Here is a 15,835-nt window from a genome sequence, read left to right as displayed (position 1 = left end):
CAATATTTTGTGGCCCTCGCTGGCAAAAGCTTCCTTATAGTTCGCTTCAGTGCTCCCAAGTAATCTGCCGCATCCCCGCCGCTAAACGAGGGCTGCAGAGCCCCCAAATCACCCGGGGGCAATCCGCTGGCATTTCCTGGAAGTGGCAGAGCTGAAAGCTCTGCCCCTCCTGACGTCAATCGCCGCCTCTCCCCGCCCCTCTCTGTGAAGGTAGTGAGAGGGGCTGGCAGAGGCGGCGATGCGCCGCGATTGTGAAATTCCTTATGCGGCCCAGCCTCATCCTGACTTTGCCTCCTGCGGCCCCTAGGTAAATTGAGTTTGAGACCCCTGATTTAGAGTGTAGTACCATGTCAGCCATCAGTAAAAGGGAGGAGTTTTGAATCAGGATGATACTATTTATTGGCTAACTTAACATAATAAGGTTAAAGCGGATCCGAGATGAAAAACTAACTATAACAAGTAACTTGTCTATATATCTTATCTAAAGTTTAGTTTACACAGCAAATCTAGCTGCAAACAGCTTTAATAGAATATGATTATTTCTTACTGTGATACAATGGCAGCAGCCATGTTGTTTGTAAACATTACACAGAGGCAGACTTATCTGTATCTTGAGCAAAAAAACCTAATCCCCCTCCTCCCCCCTCCTCCCCTCTGCCTCTGCAATCTCTGGCTAGTAATACCTCCCCCTCCTCCTGCCCAGACTGAGCTCCCATGAGCACTTGCTACTTTCCTAATATGCCAAGGCTCTCTGAAAAGCTGTGGGCATGGCTTGTTTAGTTTATAGGGAATAAGACCATTAAAACAAAAACAAAAAAGTATTTGGCTTGAGGAATTCCCTATAAACAATAGGAAAGGAACACAATTATGCAATGAGTAAAAGTTCATCTCGAATCCACTTTAAGCTTTTGGCTGTGCAGCCTTCATCAGACTTCAATCCTGTTTGCTTACAAGATGCAAGATTGAAGTCTGAAGAAGGCTGCACAGCCATAAGCTTTACCTTATTATCTTAAAGGGGAACTTCAGCCTAAACAAACATACTGTCATTAAGTTACATTAGTTATGTTAATTAGAATAGATTAGTAATATAATCTCTTACTCGCCCTGTTTTAAAAGAACAGGCAAATGTTTGTGATTCATGGGGACTGCCATCTTTGTCATGGGGGCAGCCATCTTTTTGGTTGAAAGGAGGTGACAAGGAGCAGGAGACACAGTTCCAACTATCCTGTGTCCTGATCACCCCTCCCAGCTGCACGCGCTAGACTTCAATTTCAAATTCAAAATGTAAAAAAAAAAAAAAAAAAAAATTGCACCAAAACAGCAGAACGAGAACAACAACATCAGAAATCCCATCATGCTTTGCACAGCATCAGGGGAAAAAAGCCCAGGCAGTTTTCTTTTGTGCAGCTAAAAATTAGGCTTGTATAAGAGAAACAAAGTTCTGATTCTGTAAAACTGTTAAAGAAACACCAGGCCTTTTCAGTGCTGCTGAGTCGATTTTTAGTCTGGAGGTTAACTTTAAGTTAGCCAATAAATGGTATCATCCTGATTCAAAACTTCTTGCCATGTGTGCATAAGAGTGTTCGTATTGGCGAGAGGATGGATATTGAGTTGGTGAGGTATGGCTGGCTTGCACATTACTTGCATTTTCCTGCCATTTTTATGTTTTTAGAGCCACTCAGGAGTTCTATGAGCTGTGTATGTGCTGAGGACTAAAAGGTGATGGTCCTGTCTAGAAGTCATGGAGAAGCATGTGATCAGTGTGGTCAGGTGATAGATATGTAAGTCTCTGATTAGTGATGGTAGTGTCTAGGAGATGTCATGGAGAAGCATGTGATCAGTCTGGTCAGGTGATAGATATGTAAGTCTCTGATAAGTGATGGCCATGTCTAGGCGAAGTCATGGAGAAGCATGTGATCAGTCTGGTCAGGTGATAGATATGTAAGTCTCTGATTAGTGGTGGCCATGTCTAGGAGAAGTCATGGAGAAGCATGTGATCAGTGTGGTCAGGTGATAGATATGTACGGCTCTGATTAGTGATGGTCATGTCTAGAAGAAGTCATGGAGAAGCATGTGATCAGTGTGGTCAGGTGATAGATATGTAAGTCTCTGATTAGTGATGGTCGTGTCTAGGAGAAGTCATGGAGAAGCATGTGATCAGTGTGGTCAGGTGATAGATATGTAAGTCTCTGATAAGTGATGGTGATGTCTAGGAGAAGTCATGGAGAAGAATGTGATCAGTGTGGTCAGGTGATAGATATGTAAGTCTCTGATTAGTGATGGTCGTGTCTAGGAGAAGTCATGGAGAAGCATGTGATCAGTCTGGTCAGCTGATAGATATGTAAGTCTCTGATTAGTGATGGTCGTGTCTAGGAGAAGTCATGGAGAAGCATGTGATCAGTCTGGTCAGCTGATAGATATGTAAGTCTCTGATTAGTGATGGTCGTGTCTAGGAGAAGTCATGGAGAAGCATGTGATCAGTCTAGTCAGGTGATAGATATGTAAGTCTCTGATTAGTGATGGTCATGTCTAGGAGAAGTCATGGAGAAGCATGTGATCAGTGTGGTCAGGTGATAGATATGTAAGTCTCTGATTAGTGATGGTCGTGTCTAGGAGAAGTCATGGAGAAGCATGTGATCAGTCTGGTCAGCTGATAGATATGTAAGTCTCTGATTAGTGATGGTCGTGTCTAGGAGAAGTCATGGAGAAGCATGTGATCAGTCTGGTCAGCTGATAGATATGTAAGTCTCTGATTAGTGATGGGCGTGTCTAGGAGAAGTTATGGATAAGCATGTGATCAGTGTGGTCAGCTGATACATATGTAAGTCTCTGATTAGTGATGGTCACGTCTAGGAGAAGTTATGGATAAGCATGTGATCAGTGTGGTCAGGTGATAGATATGTAAGTCTCTGATTAGTGATGGTCGTGTCTAGGAGAAGTCATGGAGAAGCATGTGATCAGTGTGGTCAGGTGATAGATATGTAAGTCTCTGATTAGTGATGATCGTGTCTAGGAGAAGTCATGGAGAAGCATGTGATCAGTCTGGACAGCTGATATGAGATTGAGTTTGCCATGTAATGTAGGGATCAGTCACCATTTTATCAGTTTTCTGATTGGCTTGGCACATCACACACTAATAGACTCATTTCATTATATCAGTTTTGGTGAACTTTGTAACTGAAATAACCAAGCTATAGACCTGTAATGAGTGTATTTGTAGAAGAATTTGGCCCTTACACAATTAACTCCTGAGTTTTTTCCGGCGGGAGGGAGCACATGCGCATTACGTAGCTGTGATGTAGTGCATTTGCGCAGAGCGCTCCTGGCCGCACGATGAAGGACGTGCGTCCCCGGGCAGTGCCTGTGCAGTCCGCAGCGACCCCCCCCCCATGCAGGACGTAAGTGGATTGATACACAGTAACGGCGGGGAGCGGAGGAGAATGGGGGGAGCTCACTACTACCCATGCCTACTACCGAGTTTTTTTTAATTTTTGTTTGCACTAAGGTATCCTTTAAAACAACTTTTAAGCATTTTACAGTTGAAGCAGTTTCCAAAGGTTGGTGAAAAAGTAGCCAACATTTTTTCCGTTTGCAAGTAGTTTAAAGGGCATTTGTGAAAACATCACCCAGGAGAAAATGGGGAATTGCGTTTGTGCCTTTGACTCTTGATGGATGTAGGGAGGTTAAGTAGGGTGTTTGGTGGATGGAGAGGGTGTATTTGTAGAAGTTCTCCTGCCCAGGCTGACATTGGCTCTTGCTGTGTGGCTGGTGAGGGTGTATTTGTAGAAGTCCTCCTGACCAGGCAGACATTGGCTCTTGCTGTGTGGATGGAGAGGGAGTATTTGTAGAAGTCCTCCTGGCCAGGCTGACATTGGCTCTTGCTGTGTGGATGGAGAGGGAGTATTTGTAGCAGTTTAGTGGCTGGTGAGGGTGTATTTGTAGAAGTCCTCCTGGCCAGGCAGACATTGGCTCTTGCTGTGTGGCTGGTGAGGGTGTATTTGTAGAAGTCCTCCTGACCAGGCTGACATTGGCTCTTGCTGTGTGGATGGAGAGGGAGTATTTGTAGAAGTCCTCCTGGCCAGGCTGACATTGGCTCTTGCTGTGTGGATGGAGAGGGAGTATTTGTAGAAGTCCTCCTGGCCAGGCAGACATTGGCTCTTGCTGTGTGGCTGGTGAGGGTGTATTTGTAGAAGTCCTCCTGGCCAGGCTGACATTGGCTCTTGCTGTGTGGATGGAGAGGGAGTATTTGTAGAAGTCCTCCTGGCCAGGCTGACATTGGCTCTTGCTGTGTGGATGGAGAGGGAGTATTTGTAGAAGTCCTCCTGGCCAGGCTGACATTGGCTCTTGCTGTATGGATGGAGAGGGAGTATTTGTAGAAGTCCTCCTGGCCAGGCTGACATTGGCTCTTGCTGTGTGGATGGAGAGGGAGTATTTGTAGCAGTTTAGTGACTGGTGAGGGTGTATTTGTAGAAGTCCTCCTGGCCAGGCTGACATTGGCTCTTGCTGTGTGGATGGAGAGGGAGTATTTGTAGCAGTTTAGTGACTGGTGAGGGTGTATTTGTAGAAGTCCTCCTGGCCAGGCAGACATTGGCTCTTGCTGTGTGGATGGAGAGAGGGAGTATTTGTAGCAGTTTAGTGACTGGTGAGGGTGTATTTGTAGAAGTCCTCCTGGCCAGGCTGACATTGGCTCTTGCTGTGTGGATGGAGAGAGGGAGTATTTGTAGCAGTTTAGTGACTGGTGAGGGTGTATTTGTAGAAGTCCTCCTGGCCAGGCAGACATTGGCTCTTGCTGTGTGGATGGAGAGGGAGTATTTGTAGCAGTTTAGTGACTGGAGTATTTGTAGAAGTCCTCCTGGCCAGGCAGACATTGGCTCTTGCTGTGTGAATGGAGAGGGAGTATTTGTAGAAGTCCTCCTGGCCAGGCTGACATTGGCTCTTGCTGTGTGGATGGAGAGGGAGTATTTGTAGAAGTCCTCCTGACCAGGCAGACATTGGCTCTTGCTGTGTGGATGGAGAGGGAGTATTTGTAGAAGTCCTCCTGGCCAGGCTGACATTGGCTCTTGCTGTGTGGATGTGGTGAGGTTATGTAGCAGATTAGTGATTGGTGACTGTATTTGTAGACGTCCTCTTGTCCTGGCAGACATCTGCTGTGTGGATGGAGTATTTCTAGCAGTTCAGTGGCTGGTCGCACTGCTCTGTCCATGGTTCTCTGCTAGGTGAACAGGCTGCAGATTGACAGCAGCGGTATAGCTGAGAGATTAGCTAGTCTGGTTTGCACTTCCTCTCTCTGTGTTTTTTTTCTCTTGCTGTTGAATGCTATGCAATGGCTGAGCTGTGCACTGAGCATGCCCCGACTCTGGCTGCACCCACACTGTGTCTGGAACGTGTTGGTAGAGCAGTAGACTAGGCCCTGAAGTCTACATCACTGAAGATCAGGCCATCCAGGCTCTAGAAGCCTCCTCTGATCTGAAGCCGTGAGGAAGGAGCAGAAGGCCTCTCATCTGCTGGTATGGATGTTGTTGTCACCGCAGCTGTTGGCCATGGACCTCACTGCTTTTATTGGATTTTACTTTTCTGTCTTCCTTGGAAGGAAATTGCTTTGAATCTTTGTATTATTTCATTTATTAGGTTAGTCTGAGGCTGATCCCAACGCTGGGGGGAGTCTGTGGTCGTTATTAACACTGGCTGATGTCTGCTTAACAATGAGCCACTTATTAGGGGGTCTGAAAGAGAAGCTGTCTGTCCTCCAAGTCAAGGCTTGCTCCCCTCTTATGCCTGCGCTAGAGAAATAACATGATGGTTGTGTGATATGGCAGTGCTGCAATCACTAGGCATGTCCTACAGGTTTGACTTCAGAAAATGTTTACAGCAATAATACTGTTCTAGAGTTTTTGGCAGAGCCTTCTGATCTGCCAGTCTGAAGAAATCTCGCTCAGTGTGGGGGGCAGCAAGCTTCAGTCAGAGATTGTCTTTGCTGGGATTCCAGCTCTGGACTCCAGTGCTGCAAGGCAAAAATATGCCGTTCCCATCACCAAAGCCAGATTTATTATAATCCTCAGTGCAGGTCAGTTACAGTAATCCCTTTATTGCAACATGCAGGGTACATGGCCAGGTAGTTTACTATATCAGGATTCATCATAGTATATTCATGGTCAGGGCTTGGGGACTGAGTTTATTATAGCCGGAGGTTTACCCTAACGAGGTCCTGCTGTACAGTGGATGGTCCTTACTTCGTGCACCTAGCTCTCTACTTTGCCTTACAAGTTATTCTACCACCAGAATTGTTGTTTTAATTTTCTAAATTTTCATAACAATCCCTTTATAGTAAACACCAATGGACTGGAAAAACTAGTGTACTGTATCAGAAGTTTACTATCTCAGAAAAGGTCATACTCAAGCATATAATTGTACTACAATTAGTACAATCCTGGGTCTTAGTTTATAATTGGGAGTCATTTTTTTTCTTTTCAATGCACTATACTCTTTTCCTTAGATTCAATCAATCAATTCGATTTTTATGATCAAAACCACGCAGTATGTGGAGATAATTGATATGAAACGATTGTATGGTCGGTTAAAATACAGATTTTTTTTTTCAATCAGAATGTTGGATTTTAGGATCGTATCTGAAGAGAGAACGTTCCCTAATTTACTGTTTATGGGAACAATCGATGGAGCACTTGACAAAGGGCGATTGGCCCGAAACGTTGTGCTGTTTGTTATGCTGTGTCCCGCCAGTATGCATTACTGGCGGTGACACAGCATAACAAACAGCACAACGTGTTTTTATTGCCTATAAAAACACGTTGGATAAGTATCCGTGAAGGGTCGCGTTCTGTGGGAAGGTTTGTGCAAACAATCGATAACTTCTGACTCCTTCGAATCCGATGGAATGATCTGAGGGGAAGATTGCACCATTAATGGGCAGCTTTATACTGTCAATTAGACTCTTTTTCAGGTTACTATGAAACATCCTGTGTAAAGATGCTGTAGAGTGTTTTGGGTATGAGGTTTATCGCGGTCATTATTGATTGGTTTTCATTGTGGTCCCAATACTGGGAAAAGCTTTCTATCAGTTTGTGGCTCTCTTTATTGCCATAGTTGTAGTTTCACCGCTTGTAATGCTGGGAATACACGGCTCGATTCTGAGCCATTAAGACGGCTCGATAGATAATCTCCGACATGTCCGATCACCGTTCGATCCTCTTGCTGCTCGATTCACCATTTAAGTTAATTGAAAAAAGATAAAAACGAGCTAAAGATAAGAGAATCCAGCGGGCAAAACGATCGGGCGCAGAATCGAGTGCCAGAATCGACCTGTGTATTCCCAGCATCAAACCTCATCATTATGCCATCGTATGTGGAAGGATTGGGTTGCCAGAAACTCGACTTTCCTGACGATCCATTTTTTGGGGTTCTTGGAAAACAGACTTTCTTGACAATGCATTTTTGAGGGGTTAACGGAAACTCTACTTTCCTGACAATACAGTTTCAGGGTTATTGGAAACCTGACTTTCCTGACAATATATTTTTGGGGTTATTGGAAAGCCGACATTCCTGACAATACATTTTTTGGGGGTTATAGGAAACTCTACTTTCCTGACAATATATTTTTGTGGTTATTGGAAAGCTGACATTCCTGATAATACATTTTTGGGGGGTTATAGGACACTCTACTTTCCTGACAATATATTTTTGTGGTTATTGGAAAGCCGACATTCCTGACCATACATTTTCTGGGGTGATAGGAAACTCTACTTTCCTGACAATACATTTTTTGGGGGTTATAGGAAACTCTACTTTCCTGACAATATATTTTTGGGGTTATTGGAAAGCCGACATTCCTGACAATACATTTTCGTGGGTTATAGGACACTCTACTTTCCTGACAATATATTTTTGTGGTTATCTGAAACTTGACTTTTCTGACTATTTACCGTTAAAAATCCATATATATTAGTAACTGAGGTAGGTTTCAATATTACTGATCAATGTATTGACTATTAAGTCCTAAATCATACTTGATCATTCCTAGTCCTCACTGAGATTGCTTATGTATCAAAATTATTAAAAAGAGACCCCCACCACAAACCCAACATGTTTCAACTCCCTACATTGGAGCCGATGACTGACTGAGCTTGAGAGCATAGCTCTCACTTTTTGTTTTCCATATGTTGTGATTGCAATGTGTTCTTTTCAATGCACGTAGCACCCTGGCACGTAGCACCCTGGCACGTAGCACCCTGGCACGTAGCACCTTTTTCCCTGACGACGGCTCCAATGTAGGGAGTTGTTTTGTTTTTCCTGACAGTAGATTTTCGGGGGTTCTTAGAAAGCCGACTTTCCTGACGACAGATTTCCGGGGTCACTGGAAAGGTGTTAGATGAACACCTTGATGTGCTGATGTCCTCTCATTGTACCTTATGATGTTTGGAGAGGGTCAGCTGAGAGACGTTTGTAAACTGTTGGTAGGGTACAATCTATTCAGTTATCCAGTAATCGTCCCCCCTGTCTCGTGTTGTGGCTGATTTGTGATGTTTGTCACATCCACCCGTTTCTTCCACAACATTTGGCCTTTTAGTTGCTGTAAGCATTTGTTTGTGGTCATTTTGGACTAACATCCCTGTTGTTGAACCAGGTTCTCTACCGGTATGTTGGTGGGACTTGTGCGGGGCGGAGAGAGTTAATCCTGCACATTTGAGGTTCCTGAACCACAAGAGGTTTCAGAATAGCTGGGCTGTCCTCCTGGCTCTGGCCGATCCTACTGTAAAGCAATGTGCAGTGATCTGTCACCCGCAGGTCTTCATGTGATCCTATCCTGAAGGTTATCAGGGCTGCCGTGTGCTCTCTGTCTCTCTACTCTGAGGTGTGAGGAGGATTTTATCATCAGATAAGAACATGCTGTGGTTACTGGCTAGCATTGTCAGATGCCACAGGAAGGATAATGTTTCTGCAGAGCAATAGACAAGCTTCATACAGAGGTGACCGTGTACTGGCAGATCTGGTGGCCCCAGCAGTCATGGCTGACCTTGTAAACACCCTGGAATGGCTGCCTGTATGATATGAAATGGTGACCCAAGCCTGCATTGTGTCTGGTTATCATTCCGCCTCTAGGGGGAGCTAGGTCATGTGACTTCATGCAGAAGCTTGTAGACCAAGTAAGAGCAGGAAAGGCAGAGACTTTGCTGACTCTCTCCAGGCCTGTATGTGTGTCAGGCTGTGTGCATGGCTTATGGGGCAGAAGATGAGGGGTGTGGCCACCACAAGTGCTCGTCTCCAGGTCTAGTGCCCCCCGCAGAGATGTAGTATGTCTGTAGCGGGAGTCTTTTTTTTTTTTTTTTTTTTTTAATGAGTCTACAAGGCTTCCGGTGTATTCGGACATTTCAGATTGTATTTGCCGTTTTCTGGCGATTCATAGCGTTGGCAAAAGTGATTGCAAAAAAGATTGTGTGGCTTGAAGATCGATTCACTATCTTCTTCCACCTGCAATGACTCGACCAGGGCTGTGGAGACGGAGCACTTTTGGGTAACTTGAGTCGGTGGTAGGGCTGTGGAATTGGTTCAAAAATCATCCGACTCCTCAGTTTGTGAAACACCGACTCTCAACTCCTTAGACTAAAATGACTCTCAACTCCTCAGACTAAAATGACTCCCAACTCCTCAGACTAAAATTACTCCCAACTCCTCAGACTAAAATTACTCCCAACTCCTCAGTCTAATTTTTTACAAAGGCTATGGGTTTGGTTTAAATCTCATCCGACTCCACAGCCCTGGTCGGTGGCTTCATGAATTGAAGAGTCAGTTGAATGATTTTTGTACCGACTCCGCAGCCCTGGACACGACCCAACACACAACTGTAGAAAAAGTACAGCAAGCCGCCCGTTTGCTTTAGGGGAGAATTGACTCACATATCAGCAGTGGAAACAGCACACTGCGATTTCTCTCATTCCGGAGCTGTCCTTGCGATGGGCCAGAGGCACGCGATGCGGGGGAAAACCATTGACAGGGCTGGGGATTAGATAAATCTCATTGATGAGCAGACCGGCAGTGACAGAACGAGCGGAAAGCTCCTCCACGCTTCCTCACGTCGGGGGGGATTTCTCTAATCTCTCTGGTTGTAGAAAGAAGATGAATGAAATCTGCCGCTGTGTTGCAGAATTGTACCGAGATGCTCGCAGATGTGGACCGATAGGTTGCTCTCCTCAATGCTCTACACAATCTCTTTCTCCAGCATTGTAATTGCGTGTTTTTATATTTGTGAAAGTAGGCCATAAGTCTTCCGCTGGCAGTTTCCATGGCATCCTTCAGCATTCTTCCCACCTTTCCTATAATCACCGCTGTGCCAGGGTCATGTTTTATCAACGCAGAAATCACTGAAGAGGCAGGGGTAACGGTGGCCATACATCTAGCGATTGTACGGCCAATCAACCTTCAGATTCCATAATTGCCAAATTGGATTTCTGTAATGCATACAATGCACTGTCAGCCTATACTATAGTCCATGTTCTCCGCAGGATCTTTTAGCCGGTTGCTCCACCCGGCTGGTTTTGGTGAGCACCCGGCTGTCATCAGTTCACCACCTCCTCTGTTGTAAGCAGAGTTGTGCAGAGAAGCACTGGCTCTCCATTCTCTCATCTCGCCTCACCCGGTTACTTTTTCATGCCACTCGGCTGGTAAAAAATTCTGGGGAGAACACTTCTATAGTGCAGCTCCCCCTGGTGGTCAGGTCTGGACTCTACAAGACCTGTGAAGGTGTCCTGTGGTATCTGACTATATATAATACACTATCAGCCTATAATATAGTGCAGCTCCCCCTGGTGGTCAGGTCTGGACTCCACAAGACCTGTGAAGGTGTCCTGTGGTATCTGACTATATATCTATAATACATATAATACACTATCAGCCTATAATATAGTGCAGCTCCCCCTGGTGGTCAGGTCTGGACTCTACAAGACCTGTGAAGGTGTCCTGTGGTATCTGACTATATATCTATAATACATATAATACACTATCAGCCTAAAATATATTGTGCAGCTCCCCCTGGTGGTCAGGCCTGGACTCCACAAGACCTGTGAAGGTGTCCTGTGGTATCTGACTATGAATCTATAATACATATAATACACTATCAGCCTATAATATAGTGCAGCTCCCCCTGGTGGTCAGGCCTGGACTCCACAAGACCCGTGAAGGTGTCCTGTGGTATCTGACTATATATCTATAATACATATAATACACTATCAGCCTATAATATAGTGCAGCTCCCCCTGCTGGTCAGGCCTGGACTCCACAAGACCTGTGAAGGTGTCCTGTGGTATCTGACTATATATCTATAATACACTATCAGCCTATAATATAGCGCAGCTTCCCCTGGTGGTCAGGCCTGGACTCCACAAGACCTGTGAAGGTGTCCTGTGGTATCTGACTATATATCTATAATACATATAATACACTATCAGCCTATAATATAGTGCAGCTCCCCCTGCTGGTCAGGCCTGGACTCCACAAGTCCTGTGAAGGTGTCCTGTGGTATCTGACTATATATAATACATATAATACACTATCAGCCTATAATATAGTGCAGCTCCCCCTGCTGGTCAGGCCTGGACTCCACATGACCTGTGAAGGTGTCCTGTGGTATCTGACTATATATCTATAATACATATAATACACTATCAGCCCATAATATAGTGCAGCTCCCCCTGGTGGTCAGACCTGGACTCCACAAGACCTGTGAAGGGGTCCTGTGGTATCTGACTATGTATCTATAATACATATAATACACTATCAGCCTATAATATAGCGCAGCTCCCCCTGGTGGTCAGGCCTGGACTCCACAAGACCTGTGAAGGTGTCCTGTGGTATCTGACTATATATCTATAATACATATAATACACTATCAGCCTATAATATAGTGCAGCTCCCCCTGGTGGTCAGGCCTGGATTCCACAAGACCTGTGAAGGTGTCCTGTGGTATCTGACTATATATCTATAATACATATAATACACTATCAGCCTATAATATAGTGCAGCTCCCCCTGGTGGTCAGGCCTGGATCCACAAGACCTGTGAGGGTGTCCTGTGGTATCTGACTACAGTATATATCTATAATACATATAATACACTATCAGCCTATAATATAGTGCAGCTCCCCCTGGTGGTCAGGCCTGGACCCCACAAGACCTGTGAAGGTGTCCTGTGGTATCTGACTATATCTATAATACATATAATACACTATCAGCCTATAATATAGCGCAGCTCCCCCTGGTGGTCAGGCCTGGACTCCACAAGACCTGTGAAGGTGTCCTGTGGTATCTGACTATATATCTATAATACATATAATACACTATCAGCCTATAATATAGTGCAGCTCCCCCTGGTGGTCAGGCCTGGATTCCACAAGACCTGTGAAGGTGTCCTGTGGTATCTGACTATATATCTATAATACATATAATACACTATCAGCCTATAATATAGTGCAGCTCCCCCTGGTGGTCAGGCCTGGATCCACAAGACCTGTGAGGGTGTCCTGTGGTATCTGACTACAGTATATATCTATAATACATATAATACACTATCAGCCTATAATATAGTGCAGCTCCCCCTGGTGGTCAGGCCTGGACCCCACAAGACCTGTGAAGGTGTCCTGTGGTATCTGACTATATCTATAATACATATAATACACTATCAGCCTATAATATAGTGCAGCTTCCTCTGGTGGTCAGGCCTGGACTCCACAAGACAAGGGTCAGCACTTGTGTACCTCTTGAAAACAGGTTTAAAACATGGCAGCGTGGGGAGAGAGAAAACTTTATATCAAGCGTGTTGCCCCTCATTTCACTTAAGAGGAGGACCTCTATATACGGCATGTTGGCCATGGATCCCCTAGCTGTACCCGTGTCATGTCTCTAGAAGCAGTGATGACCTCATAGTGTGATGATAATGTCCGATGAGGCCTCTATATACGGCATATTGGCTATGGCTCCCCTAGCTGTACCCCTGTCATGTCTCTAGAAGCAGTGATGACCTCAGTGTTATGATGCCAGAGGAGGACCTCTATATCCAGCATGAAGACTGTATATAGTAAGGTCTGCACTGTAAGGTAGACAGTACATGATTGTGACCGGTGTGAGTATCCTGCGGATGCTTCTGCACATTGTTGCATTCGGGTGATTATTTTAGGACAGTCTGTAGATTTTCCTCAGGTCTGGTGTGGATCGGTTATTGCATGAGAGACCTGGTGTGGTTATTGCATGAGAGGCCTAGTGTGGTTATTGCATGAGAAGTCTGGTGTGGATCGGTTATTGCATGAGAGGTCTGGTGTGGATTGGTAATTCCAGGTGAAGTCTGGTGTGGATCGGTTATTGCATGAGAGGCCTGGTGTGGATTGGTAATTCCATGTGAAGTCTGGTGTGGATCGGTTATTGCATGAAAGGTCTGGTGCGGTTATTGCATGAGAGGCCTGGTGTGGATTGGTTATTCCATGAGAGGTCTGGTGTGTATCGGTTATTGCATGAGAGGCCTTGTGTGGATCGGTTGTTGCATGAGAGGCCTGGTGTGGATTGGTAATTCCATGTGAAGTCTGGTGTGGATTGGTAATTCCATGTGAAGTCTGGTGTGGATTGGTAATTCCAGGTGAAGTCTGGTGTGGATCGGTTATTGCATGAGAGGTCTGGTGTGGATTGGTAATTCCGTGTGAAGTCTGGTGTGGATCGGTTATTGCATGAGAGGTCTGGTGTGGATTGGTAATTCCGTGTGAAGTCTGGTGTGGATCGGTTATTGCATGAGAGGTCTGGTGTGGATTGGTAATTCCAGGTGAAGCCTGGTGTGGATTGGTAATTCCAGGTGAAGTCTGGTGTGGATCGGTTGTTGCATGAGAGGTCTGCTTTGATGAAGCCCAGGCATGAGGTGAGCGGTGACTGAGAAGGAAGCTGCTGATGTTTGTGAAATGGATTCCATGCTCCATGCTTGATCAGTAGAGGGAGCTCCATCCCTCAGATGCTGCACTCGGCCTGTTCTGAGATTCCTGTCTGGGTCAGGTATAGCTCGTCTGTCGGCCATCTTGTCTTCTCTTTGTGTTTCCAGTAATCTGCTGTGGCCAGGCCAGGGGGAGGTGGTGGCAGAGAGGGTGGCCTTGGCATGGATCTTCCAGCAGACCTAGGTGTGGAACCTGAACTCCTCTCAGCTCTGGGTCATTTCAGAACAAATGCTGACTGGAGATCTTCCTTTAGATGTGAATAGAAGTTCTTGTTGTGGATTGGAGTTGATTTTGTTGTTTGTATATGTTTGTTTAGGTGGTGTTGTCAGTCTGGCAGGTCACAGATCTCCTCTGAGCAGGCTGAAGCTGTATCGGGTTGGTTATGCTGTGACACTGCCTATAAGTGATTGTTGTGTTTCTGGCTGGATTGGGTCACTGTTGTCAGTCTGCAAAGTCACAGATCTCTTGTGAGTTTCCTTAAAGGACAAGCGACACCTATGCTAACCTAGAAATAAAAACCACATATATAAGTAGATAAATACTACTACTACTTCTACTTACATAACAGATGCATTGTGCTATCCACGTAATGATTCCTGTGAATTTTATAAAGGAAAAGCAGAAAATCCTATTCTAGGCAGTGGCCATCTTGCCAAGCTAATACTGACATCATATCCTCCCTGACTTTTGTTTTCCCCCCTCCCTTCTCTTGCTCATTGTGTATTCATTAGCTGTCCTCCTCCCAGAGTCTTCAGACACTCCCACTGAGGTGTATACTAGGAACTACACTTTCTCATTCTCCAATCACTGAGTCACCTCAGCCTTGCTTGTAAACACAAGTGATCAGAGGGTGTTTCTGATAAGCAGCTAGGCAGGGAAATAAATGGAAGAGGAGGAATATATTATAGATAAAAAGAACTCCCAGCATGCAACCGTTTGGCACTAGGGCCAGTGCTCCTATAGTATGTAATAACTCCAAACCATAACAGCAGAAAAAGTTGTGAATGCAGGATTAGCACCTTTATCACTTAATACACTCAGACCAGTTGCTGTTGAAATTAGATTTTTATGGTTACAATCCAGCTTTAAAGCTCATCCGAGGTGAAAATTAACTAATGAGATAAACAATTGCATCTGTCCTCCTCCTTCTAAAAATGATTATTTTTTTTTAAAGTTATCCCACAGTTTTATTATATATTTAAATCTACTTTTTAAGTTTTTTACTGTTTCATTCCCTCTTCTCTATGCTAAAATCTGTGAACTAATGATTCTTGTTATCTCTTTCCTGCTCTTAGAAGCTATTTACTGTCAGGAAAGTGTTTTATGACTGCAATTCCTTATTAGTGAGGGTTACGCGACCCAGACAGAAACTGCTACTTGCATACCTGATTTTTAACTGTTTCAAGCTGAGGGGAAAAAAAGGAACACGGCCTAGTTATGTGTGTGCTAGGCACTGTACATACACGTCTATCTCATCATGTCACCTCGAATGTCCAAGCTTGTTGTCATGGGGATCTCCAGCTGCCCCTGAAGACGTGCGATCGATCAGCAGTGTGGGGGGCTCAGTAGATCGGTGGTGTGTTTATCGGTTCCATGTCTGCGAGGGGGGTTCAGTAGATCGGTGGTGTGTTTGTCTGTTCCATGTCTGCGAGGGGGGTCAGTAGATCGGTGGTGTGTTTGTCTGTTCCATGTCTGCGAGGGGGTTCAGTAGATCGGTGGTGTGTTTATCGGTTCCATGTCTGCGAGGGGGGTTCAGTAGATCGGTGGTGTGTTTATCGGTTCCATGTCTGCGAGGGGGGTTCAGTAGATCGGTGGTGTGTTTATCGGTTCCATGTCTGCGAGGGGGGTTCAGTAGATCGG

General features: G+C 45.1%; 1 protein-coding gene across 6 annotated transcripts in view; it reads left to right on the top strand.

Moving 5' to 3' along the window:
- EHMT1 (euchromatic histone lysine methyltransferase 1) overlaps positions 1-15,835 on the top strand; it is a 185,417-nt gene that overhangs the window by 38,703 nt on the left and 130,879 nt on the right. The window contains exon 1 of one of the 6 annotated variants that reach the window (XM_068249182.1): positions 5,366-5,507. The exons of 3 other annotated variants lie outside the window; for them this stretch is intronic. Coding sequence is in view for 1 of the 3 variants with exons in the window: in XM_068249177.1 (XP_068105278.1) it covers positions 8,424-8,468 (45 nt within the window). In the remaining 2 variants the exon portion in view is untranslated. Of the gene's footprint in view, positions 1-5,365; positions 5,508-5,608; positions 5,629-8,371; positions 8,469-15,835 lie in introns of those variants that run through there. 2 more of the 6 variants (XM_068249185.1, XM_068249177.1) reach the window with 2 other exon arrangements.

Source organism: Hyperolius riggenbachi, chromosome 8, assembly GCF_040937935.1.
Source record: "Hyperolius riggenbachi isolate aHypRig1 chromosome 8, aHypRig1.pri, whole genome shotgun sequence".
NCBI lineage: Eukaryota > Metazoa > Chordata > Amphibia > Anura > Hyperoliidae > Hyperolius > Hyperolius riggenbachi.
This window is presented reverse-complemented; position numbering and strand designations above follow the sequence as displayed.